Source organism: Tupaia chinensis, unplaced genomic scaffold (assembly GCF_000334495.1).
Source record: "Tupaia chinensis unplaced genomic scaffold, TupChi_1.0 Scaffold000709_1, whole genome shotgun sequence".
Taxonomy (NCBI): domain Eukaryota; kingdom Metazoa; phylum Chordata; class Mammalia; order Scandentia; family Tupaiidae; genus Tupaia; species Tupaia belangeri.
The window spans coordinates 326,360-342,860 of NW_006160232.1; the positions used below are offsets into that span (position 1 = coordinate 326,360).

The window sequence follows — 16,501 nt, forward strand, 5'->3', positions numbered from 1 at the left end:
CAGAGAGTTGCCCCGAACCCAACCCTCCAGGATACTCAGGGTAATCACCAGCCAGGACTTAGTCGCTCCTCCCTGGGGGCGGGCCACAACCTTGGGCCAGCCTGGGATTGGCCCTAGCTCTTTACTAAGGGATATTAAATGATGGAGATGCTGCTGAGAGGCCAGCCAGCAGGGAGATAGGTGAAGAGAGAAAGGTGGTCTAGCCTCCATCAGGACAGGAAAGATTCAGGACAGACAGAGAAGTGAGAGGCTGGGACTGTAGTCATTATCAGGTTTGTGAAAAGACAGCTAGGGTAAAAGTTAATCTGTGGAGGCTTCGTCTTGCAATGGAATGAAAGAGAAGAAAGGCCATCATTCTATGGTCCAGTTAGAGGCTAGGATTAGTTATTTTCAGAAGTCAACTCAGGAATCCCCGGGACTCAGCGACCATGAAGTTCGAGGAAAAGCACGTGGGCAACGGAAACCTTGTGGGGAAAAGTCAGACGTCCGGAGGAGAGAAACATCAGGCAAACGGGAAAACAGCAGCAAGTGGGAAAGCTCAGGTCTGTGTGAAACAGGAGGCAAATGGGAAGCACCACACGCCCAGGGAAAGCCTCAACACGTACACCTGGCAGGAGATCCAGAGACACAATCAGGAGTCCGACCAGTGGCTGGTAATTGATCGCAAGGTTTACAATGTCACTAGCTGGGCAGACAGGCATCCAGGTGGGCGCTGGGTCCTCAACCACTACGCCGGAGAAGATGCCACGGTAAGGAGCATCACGCTCTTGTGCTCTCTCTCTCTCCTTTACTCTCTCCTCTCTCTCCTCTCCCCCCTCTCCTCCCTCTCTACCGGATCTCCCAGACACTGAATGGCTGAAATCTTGGCTCTGCTCCCAAAAGCGTTCGAGTACGTGTTCAGACTCCACATCTCATCTCCTCCCAAACCAATTTTTCAGGATTCCTATCTAGCGAGAATTTGGAAGCAAATTAAGTCTCAAGATCTAAGTTATTATCTGCACCTGGTTTGCGATGAACTCAGATGTTGACAGTTAAAACGATGACTGTGTATTCCAAGTTTTGTTTTGTTCTCGATGTTTTGCGTTTCTTTGTTTTGCATTTCTTTGTTTTGAAGTGGAGTCAGTCACTGTTTGATAAGAAAGTAACAGGTGGTTGAGTAAAATCTGGATAAAAGAATATCTGCACTCAGGAGAAACAGAAGTCTTATAATTGGAGTGTCTACAAGACAGGAAGCAATTCATCCAGTGGACATTGAAATGTTAATAATGATGAAAGCCTACAATTACCGAGGCTATGAGTCTGAAGAACTCTTTTGTATCCTGTAGCTCACTCAATGTCATTACAGGTGATGCAAACCACTTTTATGATACATTCAAATGCATCACTTCCCCTTAAAGAGGGTGAATATTATTTCCATATTACATATGACAGTAGTAGTGTTCAAAGAGAGAAATAATGTGCCAAAAAGCCAGCAAGTGAGAGTGCCAAACTTTTTTTGTTTTTTTTTTTTTGAGAGGTTTTTGCTATAGGGCATGTGTGCTCCCCAGAAAGAGAGAGACAGAATGCAAGAAATCACCCCCCAGGGGAGATGGCCAGGGCACAATCCTTTCTCCTCCATGCTCCGCTCAGGATCCTGGGCATGCACGCACACACATGCACCCAGCAGCATGGGTTTAAGCCACCAGGTCTGGAACTCGAACCAGGTCGACTACATGGGAGTCCAGTGACATAGCCATTACACTAACTGCTGGTCCTGAGAGTGTCAAACTTTGAAATCAGGTTGGCTTTGACTCTAAAGCTTCACATATATATTAATAAATCCTTAAAAATAAAATTAAAGAAAACAAAGGACACAAAAATGGAAAATTATTTGTTAATGATAGTGTAATATCTTTGACTGAACCAATATACAGTGTATTCACGATGGGAAAATTTATTCAGTACACTGAAATGATACACAGTGATTGAATGTAATAAAAATATAAATAAATAATTATAAATTTTAAAAATTCCATTTAATATTTAATAAAGAGCATTTAGGACTCCCTCTTAAAATAGTCTATCAGGAAGTTTGTTTTTTCTCAATTGACAATTTTATTTCCACATCATACAAAAAAAAAAATAATAACACAGAAGGTTAGAAGGACTAAACAGCTAACCCAAGGTCAGAAAATTAATATATGACAGAAGAGAAATTTAAACCTACGCTTTTTCAATTTTGTTTTTCCTTGTTGGTTTCATAGTTTGTAATTTCTCCAACTGGTTTCAAAGCATAAGACTGAAAACAGCATTTCACTTAGCACTAGACTATAAATGGTGATGTACTTAGAATAACAGAATTTGGCGCCCAGCCAACACTTTGTTGGTAAAGGCAGTGGAATTCCACATGGTCAACTGTACAATTTGAGTCCTAGACCTGGTGGCTTAAAAAACATACTGCACACATGTGCATATGTGCCCCAAATCCTGAGAGGAGATGTGGAGGAGAAGGAATTGCAGTGTAACCATCCCCCATGGGCATGTGATTCTCACTTCCCTCTCTCTCTATCTCTGTCTGTCTCTCTCTTTCTCTCCAGCAAGCTTGCATGCCCTCTAGCAAATTTAAAAGAAAGAGAAAAGAAGAAAGGAAGAAAGACAGAAACAGAATTTTCAAATAACTGGCAAATTTATAAAGTATGCAAGAGTTTGTTGACACTACCAATATCAATTTTTCATATTTCTCATTTTTTCCACACTTTGCTCATCCTCCCCCCCTGCCTAAGTTCTTGCTCCTTTACCAACTTCTTGTCTTGATTCTACAGTCAGATGAAATCCGTTCTTAGTGTTCTGTGTATTCACCACTTCTCTCAGACAGGACTTAGAAAAAAAAAAAAAGTTCAATCTTTCCTTGAGAAAATGAGCATGCGCTTGTGACAAGGGTTGGGAGTATCACATACATTGGAAAAAACACACTGGGGTAGAAGAAACCAGGTAGAGCGCATAGGTGTAAGAATAACAGGAACTAGTTAATACAAATCAAAGGGGAATATACTGCAGTTCCCTGTCTAACCCATCTCCTCACTTCCACGATTCAGAAAAACATAGATGATGCTTTTCTAACAAAATGACCTCAGAAGATATCTTGGCCCAAACATAGGACTTCAACTACTTCAGAAAAAACTGAGACCCTCAGTTTGAGACAACCCAGCTGATAAATCTATAATTTGATAATGATTTTTATGTCCTAGAAGTTAGGAAAAGACCACCATTCTGCATGTAACTCTAATCAACAAGGAGGAATTGATTAATATAATAGAAACCATGAGAACCTTATGGACAAATGCTCATGCCACCTTAGTATTCTTGTATGTTAAAGAAGAAAATCATAAGCTTGGTTGGCCATGTGCCTTAAACTTTGGGAAAATACATCCACAATGTTCAGAGAAAAGATTCTCCAAGGTGACTCAAAAATGGGAAAGAGCCAAGGAAATCCCTCCTATTACAATAATCCATGGCTACACAGAGCACAGAGATCTTGAGCTAAGAATCAGTTAGATGAGAGACCAGCAGTTAGCGTAATGGCTATGTCACTGGACTCCCACGTAGTCAACTGCAGTTCGAGTCCTAGACCCGGTGGCTTAAACTCACGCTGGGCACGTGTGCATGCATGCCCAAGATCCCGAGAGGAGAATGGAGGAGAAGGGATTGTGGTGTGGCCAGCCCCCCTGGGGGGGGGTGATTTCTCACTTTCTAGCTCTCTCTATTTCTGGCGAGCAGATGCACCCTATGGCAAAAACCTCCCCCCAAAAAATAAATAAATAAAAAAGAAAGAATCAGTTAGGTGAACCTGGGAAAGTTGTCAAAAATGCTCTGAGCCTTAGCTTCATCATCTGCAAAATGGAAATGGCATTAGCAATCTGACCAATTGATGGTAAATGGAACAAATGTATTTAACGTGTTTGGCATAATCCCAGATATTTCATAAACGTTCAGTAAATAGTAGCTATTATTGCTCCTATCACTGACCTCTATATCCTTACAAATGTGATTATTCCTTACTGCTTGTTCACCACCAGCTTCAAAATCCTGATGGTATTTGGTATGGTCTGTTTGGGAACAAAGGGTAATACAATGGGGAATTCTCATGCTCTTTAGTGAAAGAGAACAGGACAGAGTCAGAGCACCTGGGATTAAATGCTCACTCTATAATTTAAGAGATGTTTGTGGATCATTCTCTGAGTGCCTACTGTGGACCAAAGTACAGTCTCTGTGTCCTGCACTTGCCTAGAGGGGGCCCTCTTCCTATTTAGATGGGAACTCTTCTCTAGGTCTTCACACAAGACAGATAATAATATCTAAGTAGTTCATCACATTGGGTCATGCATTTTTTAATTTGTATAGTCAATTGTTCTAATCTTTGTTAGAGATCCAGCCTTGTTAGAGATCCAGTCCAAGAGTACAGATTAGAGAAAAAAGAAGATCTGCTTTTCATTTGAGCCTTCTACTTACTAGGAATGTCCTGAGATGGTTGCTTAAGCTCTTAGAAATCAACTCCCCCATCTAAAAAATGAGAATAATGTCATCATCTTAGTATTTTTTTTAACAAGTCAGCAGAGATAAAATGAAGTGCCCCTACACTGTCTGGCACAGACTATATGCCCCCAAAATAGAAGCCATTGTATTTTATTATTTTTTCATTCTTCTGATTTTAATTTTATCCAAGGACCTTTACTAAGAAAAATAAATCTACAAAACAAAATTGGCACATAAGTTCATTTCATCACATATATGAGTTATCTGGTTGTTTTGATGCTACTTGACTTAAACCGATGTCACAGGGCTAACAACTAAAGTCTAAGATCTAGTCTTTCTACTTGTAAGCATTTATTCAGGAGAAACCATAAACAATCTATAAGTACCACAAACGATTGTATAGATTATACTGCAATCGTAATATGATAAGCAATGTTGCGGTCATTAAAATGAGGATCACAAAGTATGTTAGTGATAAGAAATACTTATGAATAAATATAAGACAACAGCATGCTTCAGGTTCCGTGAGAAAAAGGTAAATGCAATCTTGTGATACATGCACAGAGGCAGCATGTTTGGAACAAAGACAGTAAGTAGGTTTATTATCCTGTGTGCTGGTCAGCCCACTTCTTATCTCTGTATGTCACATTCAAGATGAGACACTGAAAAACTTAGCTTCTTTCTCATGAAAGTCAAAGGTCAACATGACAAGGAAGATATATATAAAAGCTTAGAGGAACTATGGCAGAGTTTTATTTCAGTTCTTTAGAGGACTGCTATGTGGAGGTAGGTAAAGGTGCATGCAGCTCCAAAAGAGAACATCATCAGTGCTTTGGGATGAGCAGAGCCAAGAGAGGCAAGATTGGCAGAGGGAAGAGAGGGTTTGTGCAGAGGTGGAGTGCAGATATGACTCATATCCTGAGTAAGCACCCCACCAGGATGGCATTCCAGCCTAGCCACTTCCTTTACTTAGCACAATATTGGCCAAAAATATATACTTTGTTAATGACAGTGACTATTATCATGTGATGATGAAAGCAGAAGGCAGGAAGATAAAGAAGAGAAAGGAAAGGAAGGGGAAGAGAAAAGAGAAGGGTCAAGAAAGGATCCTGAGCGCTGAGCCAAAAAGTTTGCATTTCTTTTCTTTTTTTTGTTTTCTTAGAGAGAATTGTTGCTACTAAGGTACTTACCCTCACCAGAGAGAGACAGAGAGATGGACAGAAAGTGAGAAATCACCCCCCTAGGAGGGATGGACATGCCATAATTCCTTCTCCTCCATTCTCCTCTTGGGATTTTGGGCATGCACACACATGCACCTGGCACAAGTTTTAAGCCGCTGGGTCTGGGACTCAAACTACCGTCAGCTATGTGGGAGTCCAGAAACAACCATTATGCAATATGCTTGCCCCAGCAGTTTGCATTTTATGCTCACTACATGGCTATCTCTCCTTCCACGATACATGATTTCTCTCTCACACAGTGTATCCCTTCACACCCTTATCATACATCTAAGCTGGTAAAAGTAATAATTAGTAATAATTGTATCTTTCCTGGGTTGTCAAACTTTTATAAATAACCTGGTTCTCATTTCAATGATAGTGTTAGTTATGAAATAGAGAAGAGAAAGAAGAGTTATGAAATAGAGAAGATGAAAATAGGCACTAAGAAGACACTGCCTTTCTGAAAGGTCAACCTGGCAGTTGAGTGAAGGATGAATGTGAAACATCAGCTGAAATGAAGTAACACCAATAATACGGGAAACATGTTGAAGGACTAAATAAGGCATTGACAACTGGAATGGGGAAGAGGCAATAGGGTGGAAAGAATATTTAAGAGACATAATCATATTATATTTTATAGGTAATTGGATAAGAAACCAGAAAGGAGGAGTCCAGCTGACTTATAAAGATCTTGACTTGCATGACTAAGTGGTGATGTTCATTATTTATTACAGGATAGGGAAGTCAGGAGGATGCATAGATGTGGAAGGAACCAGGGTTGCAATGGAAAAATAACCCTCTTATCTCTGGGATGGGAGGGTAATCTGATGACTTCAGGTGAGCATTCTCTACTCCAAAGCAGCTCTTTCCTAGGTCTGAGGCAAATATGCATTCACCCATAAATCAGCCTATTCACAACCCAACCTGAGATATGAGATGACTTATTCTAGACATTATCTTAGACTACATGAAATCTGAGATGAATGCCAAAGAAGAATTGGCCAAAGGTATAGGAATGGGAATCCTCATCTGTGCTTGGGTATGAAATATTCCTATGAGCTTTTTTGAGATAAGAAAATCAAAGTCTACATTCTAGTTGCCTTGTTTTGTAACTATATATACATATTCTCCATTGATAGTTTCTGGATTTTTGTATGCTGCTTGGTAAAGTTCTTTTGGAAACTCTTGACCCACCTCACATAAGTCCTTGACGGATTTTGTAAAGGCTGAATAAATGAATGAATGATTGATGAGACCATAGGAAAACTAGATAGTATTATCTGCATTTTTTTTTTAAAAAGTCCAGGGCTTACAGAAATTAAATAATTCGCTGAATGCAAAGCAGCCTACTCTCCTGCTACCCTACACTGTGCCTTAGTGTGAATCAGGAAGGCACACTTTCTGGGTTGTTGTTGACCCATAGGCACAAGATTTGGCCGATGGCATGTCCCCTGGATTTTAGGCCACATTTGCTCTCTTGACCAGGTGCCTGTGTGCAGAGTACAACCTACATATAGCATTTCAGTTGTAAAAATAATTTTGTCTCATAATTTCCTCTTCCATTAGAGATTATACTTTTTTAAGTAAAGCATGTAACTCCACCCCACACTAAATAACAGAAAAAAAAATTAGCAAGATTTCCAAGGTATTTGTGGAAGCAATTATCACCTCTGTCCTGTGTTAATACTATTTTGGAAAGAATCAGATTCGAGATGAGCTAAAGAATAAATTTATGAATAAGTTAGGTGGTAGAGATGATGACTGAGAAGGGAATCAAAAGGCTAACGAATGATAATGGGGATGTTAAATAGAAAAAAGTTCAGAAAGTAGAGACATGGAGACTAGGAGAAGACAGTAGCACTAAACCCCTGTATCCTCTGAACACAACGCTTCAGTAATTCCAGTTCCTTATGATATAAGCACTTTATCCACCTGTTCACTATTTTTAAAATTATTTATTTACTTTTATTTATTATTATTTGCTATAAGACACGTGCACTCACCAGAGAGAGAGAGAAAGTAAGCCACCAGGTCCAGGACTTGAATCACAGTCAATCATATGGGAGTCCGGCACCCTAATCACCATTTCACCCACTGGCCCCATTCATCTTCCTCTTATTCATGAGGCATTTATTGATTACATATCCAGTTCCAAGCATAGTGCTAGGCAGCAGGTATGCATTGATCAATCATAATACATGGTCCTAGTCTTCATAAAATACACAAACCCCTGAAGAAAACCAAGTACATAAACAAATCATAACATCATTTGAAAATATTGAGGAAGGAGTGTCATGAAAGCCCAGTGTTGATCATGAATAACTTTCCTAAGTGAATTAGGGGAGATATTTAATCTGGGTCTTAAAGGAGGAGCAGGAGTTTTTATGTAAAGATAATTGAAGAAAATAGATAAAGTAAAAGGAGCAGTAGGAGTAAAGTTTCAGAATCACAGAGGGGCATAGACTGTTTACTGCATGAGAAGGCTCCAACAGAGAAGACAGTGCTTAAAGCACAGAGACAAGATAAGTTTAAGGCGGTAGGTAGGAGCCAGAGGCAAAGTGCTTTACATGACTCAAACCTAGGTGAAGAGCCTCTGTTAATATCTTCCCAGAAAACACATACTAATTTTAGCATCATCACCAAACAATCTGGCATTGCTCCTTTCTTGGGAGGCCTTTCATATAAAAGGTTATACTTGTTAAGGCTGAAAGGGACCTGTTGACTCCATGGCTGTAGAGTGACATAGCTCTAGATTCAAGTATCTTTGGACAAGATGTTTCTTTCCTCTAAGATTTTGTTCTTTATCTGTACAACAAAAATGAGTGAATTTCTCAGAACTAAGGTGATGACTGAGTTGCCCAAAGAGCACCCTGCATACAGGATATACTCCATAAACACGGACATGATCCCCTTTGATCCCCTTTCCTTCCTGCAGCAAGAGCATACTTGCCCAAGAATGTTGGTAGCAGGACCCGTTTTTGTTGCAGGCCATTTGAGAAGGATTTCACAACTTAGTATCCAGATTCTATTAGGAAATATATATATATATATTTATTGGAGAATTTTTTGCTATAGGGCATGTGTGCTCGCCAGAAAGACAGAGTGAGACAGAGAGACAGAAAGCAAGAAATCACTCCCCAGGAAAGATGGACATGCCACAATTCCTTCTCCTCCATTCTCCTCTCAGGATCTTGGGCATGCATGCATATGTGCCTAGCGTGAGTTTAAGCCACCAGGTCTGGGACTCAAACCGTGGTTGACTGCATGGGAATCCAGTGACATAGCCATTATGCCAACTGCTGGTCCCTCTATTAGGAACTTCTTAAAAAGAGCATATTCAAAAACTACGTAAACTCTTTTGTTATACTGCTCACTAATGCAATGAACAGTTCCACATAGCAGGCCAGTGCCTATTATCCTGAAAAACTATGTAACCCTTCTTTATCTATTGTCACTATATTGACCTGTGAGCCTTTCTAGTGATCAGAAAAAAAAAAAAAAAAGCACAGGAGAATATTATTCTGAGTGCACTGTTCCAGGACTCTAGATAGCTATTCAAAGCAAGTTAAAATTGTAACATATTACATTCTTCCATAACTTGATCTTTTTTTTTTTTAAAAGAGATTTTTGCTATCAGGCGTGTGTGCTTGCCAGAGAGACAGAGAGACAGAAAGCGAGAAATCCCTCCGGGGATTGGTCACGCCACAATCCCTTCTCCTCCATTCCCTCTTGGGATCTTGGGCACGCATGCACATGTGCCAGGCATGAATTTTTAAGGCCCGGATCTGGGAGTCAAACCACGATGGACTACATGGGTGTCCAGCCATGTAACCATTATGCCATCTGCTGGTCCCCATGCCTTTATCTTGATCCATTGAGATGTTTTTTTCATGCTAACCTGCCTTGAAATAACAAATAGAATATGATTTTTCAATATAAATCTTTGTGAGATATTTTAATAATCTCAATCAGTAAATCACTCTCTTCCTAGTTAGGGGAAAGTATGCTTTATTATCATAGAAAGTGAAATTTCAAAAAAATGAAAAGAACCTTTGAAATTATGTATTTTAGCATTTCCAAAGGGAATCAGAGAACATGTGTGGAAGCAGAATGGGCAGGAAGCCTGGACTGGTTCTAGTGGATAAAAGCCCTTTTTATTGCCCGTAGATCCCCTTAAGTGGAGTCTAAAGAGTTGGTAATACACTCTTCTAATTAACCTTATTCGTTATGTAAGCACATTTTCACAAGGAATCTTGAGTTAGTTCTTATATATATCTAAAATTGCTTTAATATTTAAATATGTAAGATTCATTACATTCAATATGTAATTCAGAGCTCACTCCACATTAGGCACTGGAGTATAGAAAGAAAATCTCTGCATTGCCGTGTTGAAGAGAAGATGGGTAGTGAATTCATATTTCTAGAGGTATATATATTTGTATATGTGTGTGTGTGTGTGAAAGATAGCACATAAACATTATAAACTTAGTATATGCCAATCAACATTCTAATGAATTCATTTAACCCTCATATTAATTTTATTAATTCAGTGGCTATTATCACCACCCTTTAAGGATAATAATGTAGACATACCACATACAAGTCAAAAGACCTGTTCATATTTATACAACTACAATATGGCAAAGCTAGAATTTAAACATAGGAAAGCTGAATCCAGGGTCTATTTTTTTTTAATCAATACTACACAATACCCCCACTTCAGAGTATTTGTATGGTTTCCATATATTCAGGTTAAAACATTAGTTATATTTCTTTATTTTTAGTGTCTCCGGTTCCCAAAGCAGGAAGTTCCCCATCTCCTTCTTAGGAAATCCTTCTTCCCTAAAATCTATTTAAATTCCTGGGAGCTAAGAGTTTTTTATTTCCAAAAATAAGCAGGATATAGGAATCACTACTGTTCCTCATTTTCACATGAAATTGCTACTTAATGTGTATCTCTGATGAAAAAGTATACTTGATCACCTGTATTCTGTACCTGGCTGTTTCAAATCCATCAACAGACTATAACTTTTATTAATAGAGAATGATGAGGTTCCTTTACTGACAAACTTAGACAACCTAAGTTTCAAGGATTGTTTTCTTATCATCTCTCATCCCTTTGTCTTAAATCATCATCAGCAACTTTTACCTGCCCTTCTCTAGAAATATCTAATTCAAAACCTTCGCCCTTGGATAAGAACCAAAGAGGTTCCATTCCTCAATGGACTCTGTGATTTGCAGAGGCAATCTTGATAACTGCAGTCCTCTGACTGAGAGTGTGAGCGCCTTCCATGCTGAGGTTGGACTTTAAAGGTACATCATGGCCTGTAAACGCAGGCAACTATTTCTTCTGCTTTTCAACAAAATAAACTGTAATCTACCAATGCTCCAGGATAACCTGACCATGCCGGTCATATCTAGAGAAGCAATGCATTCAGTTAGTGGCTATTCAGCATGAGGTTCTCATAGAGTGTTCCCAGGGTAATTCTGATACATCAACTTGAAGCATCAAATTGGAGTCAGAAGTAAACCTGCCCTAATGAATTCTGTGCTGATTCCAAAGTGAGGTACAAGACGAGGTAAGAAAAGTGACCAATATAGACACAAGCAAGCCTCTTCTGAGACCCTAACAGGTTTCTCTGATTTACAGGATGTCTTCAGGGCCATGCACCTGGATATCGACATTGCACGACGGTACCTTAAGCCACTGCTTGTTGGAGAGCTGGCCCCAGGAGAGCCCAGCCAGGAGAGAAACAAAAACGTGAGTTAGATCCCAGGACACAGATGTGTAGAGGAATGGGGACAAGGTGTATTTTGAGACCAATTTACCATTTTATGTGAGAAACCAGATTTCCTACCTGGGTGTGCCCACAACAGAGTAAATGCATTTACTCTGAGTAAATATAATTCACCCCTGTGAATCAAAGGAGTGGAATTTTTAGTCCTGTGCCAAACAGTAATTCCATGTCTCTCAGCTTCCATTTCATGCCAGGCTACGTACACATATAATTTTTCTAAATGATTGCTTGTAATTATGTATTTCGTATCTATGTCTATGTCACCTAATAAACTTAGTACCACGAGAACAGAGAATTTGTCCATCTTGCTTATCCCTGTGTCTTCAGGACCTACGTGCACAGAGCCACACATGCAGGAGGAACTCCATAAATGTATGCTGAGTGAAAGCATAAGTAGATCCTAACTACAGCCTGTTCACGTTCAGGGAAAGTATTACTCAGGGGGAATAAATTGTTTCCTGAAAGTCCCACAGCTGGTATCAGGTTAGGACTTCGAATCACGTTTCACTGGCCCTAATTCCTTAGGTATTCCCAAGAACAGATACTATTTAAAAAATTTTTAAAAAGACAGAAAGAAGAGAAAAGAAAAGAGAAAGAAGGAAGGAAGGAAGGAAGGAAGGAAGGAAGGAAGGAAGGAAGGAAAGAGAAAGAAAGAAGAAAGAAAGAATGAATGATTAAAAATACTGTCTTTTAAAGGACATCTTTGTAAGAATCAAAATTCACTGGGATGATGCTACATAAAACTTAAAGGAGAACCATCCTGGGTGCTGGTGGTTAAGGGAGCCAAACTCCAAATGACTCACTATGAGATTCAAGCCCCAGACCCAGCTTCTTGAAAAACATACTGGTGCATGTGCGTGTGTATCCGAAATCCTAAAACGAGGTAGAGATAAACATAAAGGGACTGCAGAGTGACCATCCTCTATGGGGGAGAGGGATGCTTTCTTCCTCTCCCTCTGTCTCAGTCTCTCTGGTGAGTGCTTACACCCTCTGGCAAAATTTAAAAAGTAATAATAATAAAGCTTAAAGAGATTTTACTTAATATTGAACAATTTATTTTTTGTAATTAATATTTTTAAACATTATTTTTATTCATCATTATTATTACTTTTTAATTTGCCACAGGATATGAACTCTCATGAGAAAGAGAGAGAAAGTGAGAAGGCACATCACCAGGTCAAAGACTTGAACTGCAGTCAACATGTGGGAGTCCAGCACCTTAACTACCAACACCACCTGCTGACCCCATCATTTATTCTTTATAATAACATATTTGTCTGACTCTTAATTCCCTTTGAAATAATCAGTACAAAGTACTAACCTGTATACCACAGGGAAGCAGATAGAGATTTTATTCCCTCTTTAAGAAATGAGGAGATAGACTCACGCAGGGAACAGGGCTAATCCGAAGACACAGAACTGGGTGTGTGCAGACCTGAAACCAACATTTAGCTCACTCCTTAAGCCCATGCACATGCCCACAGCTGTGTGTCAAGCAGCATAGGTCTGCTGAGAGCAGGGAGCTCTGAGAGTAGATGGGCTAGGCTCACACCTCAACCTTGTCTCTTTCAAGTTATTCAAGTTTAGCCCAATTCCCACACCATGTCTCAGTTCCTCTCCCTGTAAAATCACAATAGTATTAACCTTGTAAGAATTATTTGGAGGATGATTTTAAATGTGAAGTCACTTAATGTTCTTAGGATAATGTCTGGAACAGAGTACATGCTCAATCAATTTTAAACGTTGTCCTTATCACAAAACCAATGGAGGTATACTGGTAGTCTACAAATCTCAAGAGGCGGCTCCATTTTTTTTTTTTTTGAGAGGTTTTTGCTGTAGGGTGCGTGTGCTCGCCAGACAGACAGAGATAGAGAGACAGAAAGCGAGAAATCACCCCCCAGGGGGGATGGCCACACCGCAATCCCTTCTCCTCCATTCTCCTCTCGTGATCTTGGACATGCATACACATGTGTCCGGCGTGAGTTTAGGCCACTGGCTCCCACGGTCGACTACGTGGGAGTCCAGCAACATAGCCATTACGCTAACTGCTGGTCCCGAGGTAGCTCCATTTTTTAAGTTAGCTGACGCAATGTTAAAAAGAGAAACATCATGCAAAACTTAATTACTTTTCTGAAAAAAAAAAATTTACCAGGAAAAGCAAACCTCACTAATGGCAGAGTCTTCTAAGGCAATTATCTTAAAGTGTTGGTCTAAAGACTTGGAAAGCACTTTGTAAACTCTACCAGTAACTATGGTAACACAGATTCAAATACAAAACCAGGTTCCCCAAAGCACAACCAGAACCAGGAGAAGCAGAGTCAACACCTGAAATAACATCAATGGTTTAAAAGGCAATTCTTAGGCTTATTGATCTCCCTACTGCTTCCTCTTCTTTTTCCTTCCCCACAAAAAAAATTAATTCTGAGTTCTATAACAGCTTTGAGGGGAGCTCACAAGTCATATTCATCTTTTTTCCAGGAAGAAAAAATTATCTTAGCCTTTTGTCAGAGACTGTGCTCTGTTTTGTTTGTTCTTAAATCCAGCTAATTAATTAAATTCACTGATTTGATAAAATTATATACATAGAATAAATGCATTGCTAAATTAATAAAAGAAATTACTGTGTCCATGTGTGTTGGCTTTCCACTGCAGGAACTAACGCTTTCCTTGGATATTTATTTTGCAGTCCCAGCTAGTGGAAGATTTCCAAGAATTGAGAAAGACATTAGAGGCTATGAATATGTTCGATGCCAACCTGGGGTTCTTCTTTCTTCACCTGACCCAGATATTGATTTTGGAAGTCCTAGCTTGGCTAATACTGTATCATTTGGGCAGTGGCTGGCTGGTTACAATATTTATTTCCTTTCTTCTCACAGTTTCTCAGGTAAGCAGGTATCCTAAGCCCCGGCAGTGTCCTCAAGGAGAGGCTCAGAGATTGTTCTCTTTGTAGACCAGTGTTAGCTGCTGCCTGGCACTTCTTAGCAAGCTATTCATCAGTGTTGGACACTTGCCAGCAAGATACCAAACCTCACTGGGCTCCATTCTCTCACCTGTAAAATGAGGACAGTAATGAATACAAAATGATTCTAAGGACGACTAAACAAGCCACTGTGAGAAACACCTAGCATTGTGTCTGTCAGATTGCATTTCATTCATTAATGACAGTCTGTATGGTTTTCCCTGCCTCATCTCCATAATATCAGTAACTGAAGTGCCATCCTTGGCCATGGAATGTTCGTCTTTATCTTTCATTCATTAACCAATCAACATTTATCAGCGCATCAGACCAGGAAGTCTTCAAAGGCAGAGATACACCTTATTAAGTAAGAGCATGTTAGTCCCACTGTAAATGACAAACAGCCACTGACACTTAGCAAGGTTTTTGATGAATTTTTCTCCAATGAAGCATGAATCTCTGAACATGAGCTTCCATAAACACCACACGGTGGTGGATGTGAAGGGAAATATGAGCTCCCTGCTCCTGAGAAAGGAACTACATAGGGAAGATAGTCATTCAAACAGCTAAACAGACTGCAGGAAAGAATGACACGAATGCCAAGGATAGAGATGAGAGGTCCTGTGGAGCAGGAAAGAGCTTTTGATTCTCCATTAGAGCAATTGGGGAAGGTTTTATAGCGAATTAATGGTAACGAGCTTCCACGTTCCAGCATTGTTTTTAATTTATTTATTATCATGATAATCTTGTTTATAGTACATTGAATCACATATAACTTTATAGTGTATTACATTTCTTTTTCCAGAAGAAATAACATGCATATCAGTCAATACAGAGACACTAAAATCCCCATTTCATCATCCAATAGCTTTTCATTATTTTTCCCAATCAAGTTCCAACATTTTGTGTGACAATTTTGTTTGTTTTGGAAGTGCCAACTTGCTTTTGTCCAAAAACTGAGACTTTTGGAAACAAGAAAGGAAGCAAATATTTGCTTGGTGTTTTGCATAATCCAGGCGCTTTACACATATGTAAATTGCACAACAGCCCTGTGAGTCAGGTATTATCAGATGTAACACTATTCCTGTTTATCAGATGTAAAACTACCATCTTCCAAAGTTACTTGTCCAGAGTCCCATAGCTAATACATGATAAACAACAGTTTGGGATGCAAATATGCCTAATGCCAAAGTTAACACTACTGGATTATTTTGACCATGGCCAGGAAAGTATTCCAAACTGAGAACACCAATTGCACAAAGATATAGAAGTTAGAACATGACATATATGTGAATTAAAAACTACACTTGGTTGGAGATCAGACAAGATCTCCCACTGTTCTCAATGAACTCTTGAAACTACAAATGGGTTTATTTATTTATTTTTAATATATATATTATTATTATTATTCATACATTAAATTGCTATATATTATTTAGATTGTAAAGAGACTTTACCCAGCATGATATACACCTCAGTCCAGCCCAGTTGAGACCACCATACATATCCTCGTCAACAGATAATAGACCTTATCTGTGTCCCATAGGTGTCTTACCTCTCTTCATTGATTTCTTCTTGAGTTCCTAACTTTCCTAATCAAAAACTTCATCTCTCCTAGGCTCAGAGTTCATTTTTGCAGCATGACATGGGGCACCTTTCCATATTTAAGAAGTCCAAGTGGAACCACCTGATGCAAAAATTCGTGATGTGCCATCTGAAGGTATGGGATGCCAAGGAAAATGGTGGGAATTCTTGAATGTCATTTGTTAAGGCAGTGGTTTCCATGTTTGCTTGATTATGCACTCATACCAATAAAACAAGTTTGTTTTTTTTTGATTTTTATTTACAATCAATCATTTACATCTTTACAGCAAGAAAAACGTTGTTTTTTTTTTCCAAGAATGAATACAATATATATTAGTCCAATCAAACATTTTATCATATACAGGAACAGCAGATGGCATAATTGTTGTCTCTGGCTTCCCACGTAGTCGACCGCGGTTTTTTTGTCCCAG

At 39.3% G+C, this 16,501-nt stretch overlaps 1 protein-coding gene across 1 annotated transcript in view; it reads left to right on the forward strand.

The window, feature by feature from the left end:
• Positions 1-218: 218 nt before the first annotated feature.
• Positions 219-16,501, forward strand: part of LOC102480779 (fatty acid desaturase 2-like protein FADS2P1) — a 36,600-nt gene continuing 20,317 nt past the window's right edge. Inside the window, exons 1-4 of the mRNA XM_006160797.2 lie at positions 219-749; positions 11,383-11,493; positions 14,217-14,414; positions 16,105-16,206. Coding sequence (XP_006160859.1) covers positions 429-749; positions 11,383-11,493; positions 14,217-14,414; positions 16,105-16,206 — 732 coding nt within the window. The 5' untranslated portion in view covers positions 219-428. The remainder of the gene's footprint in view (positions 750-11,382; positions 11,494-14,216; positions 14,415-16,104; positions 16,207-16,501) is intronic.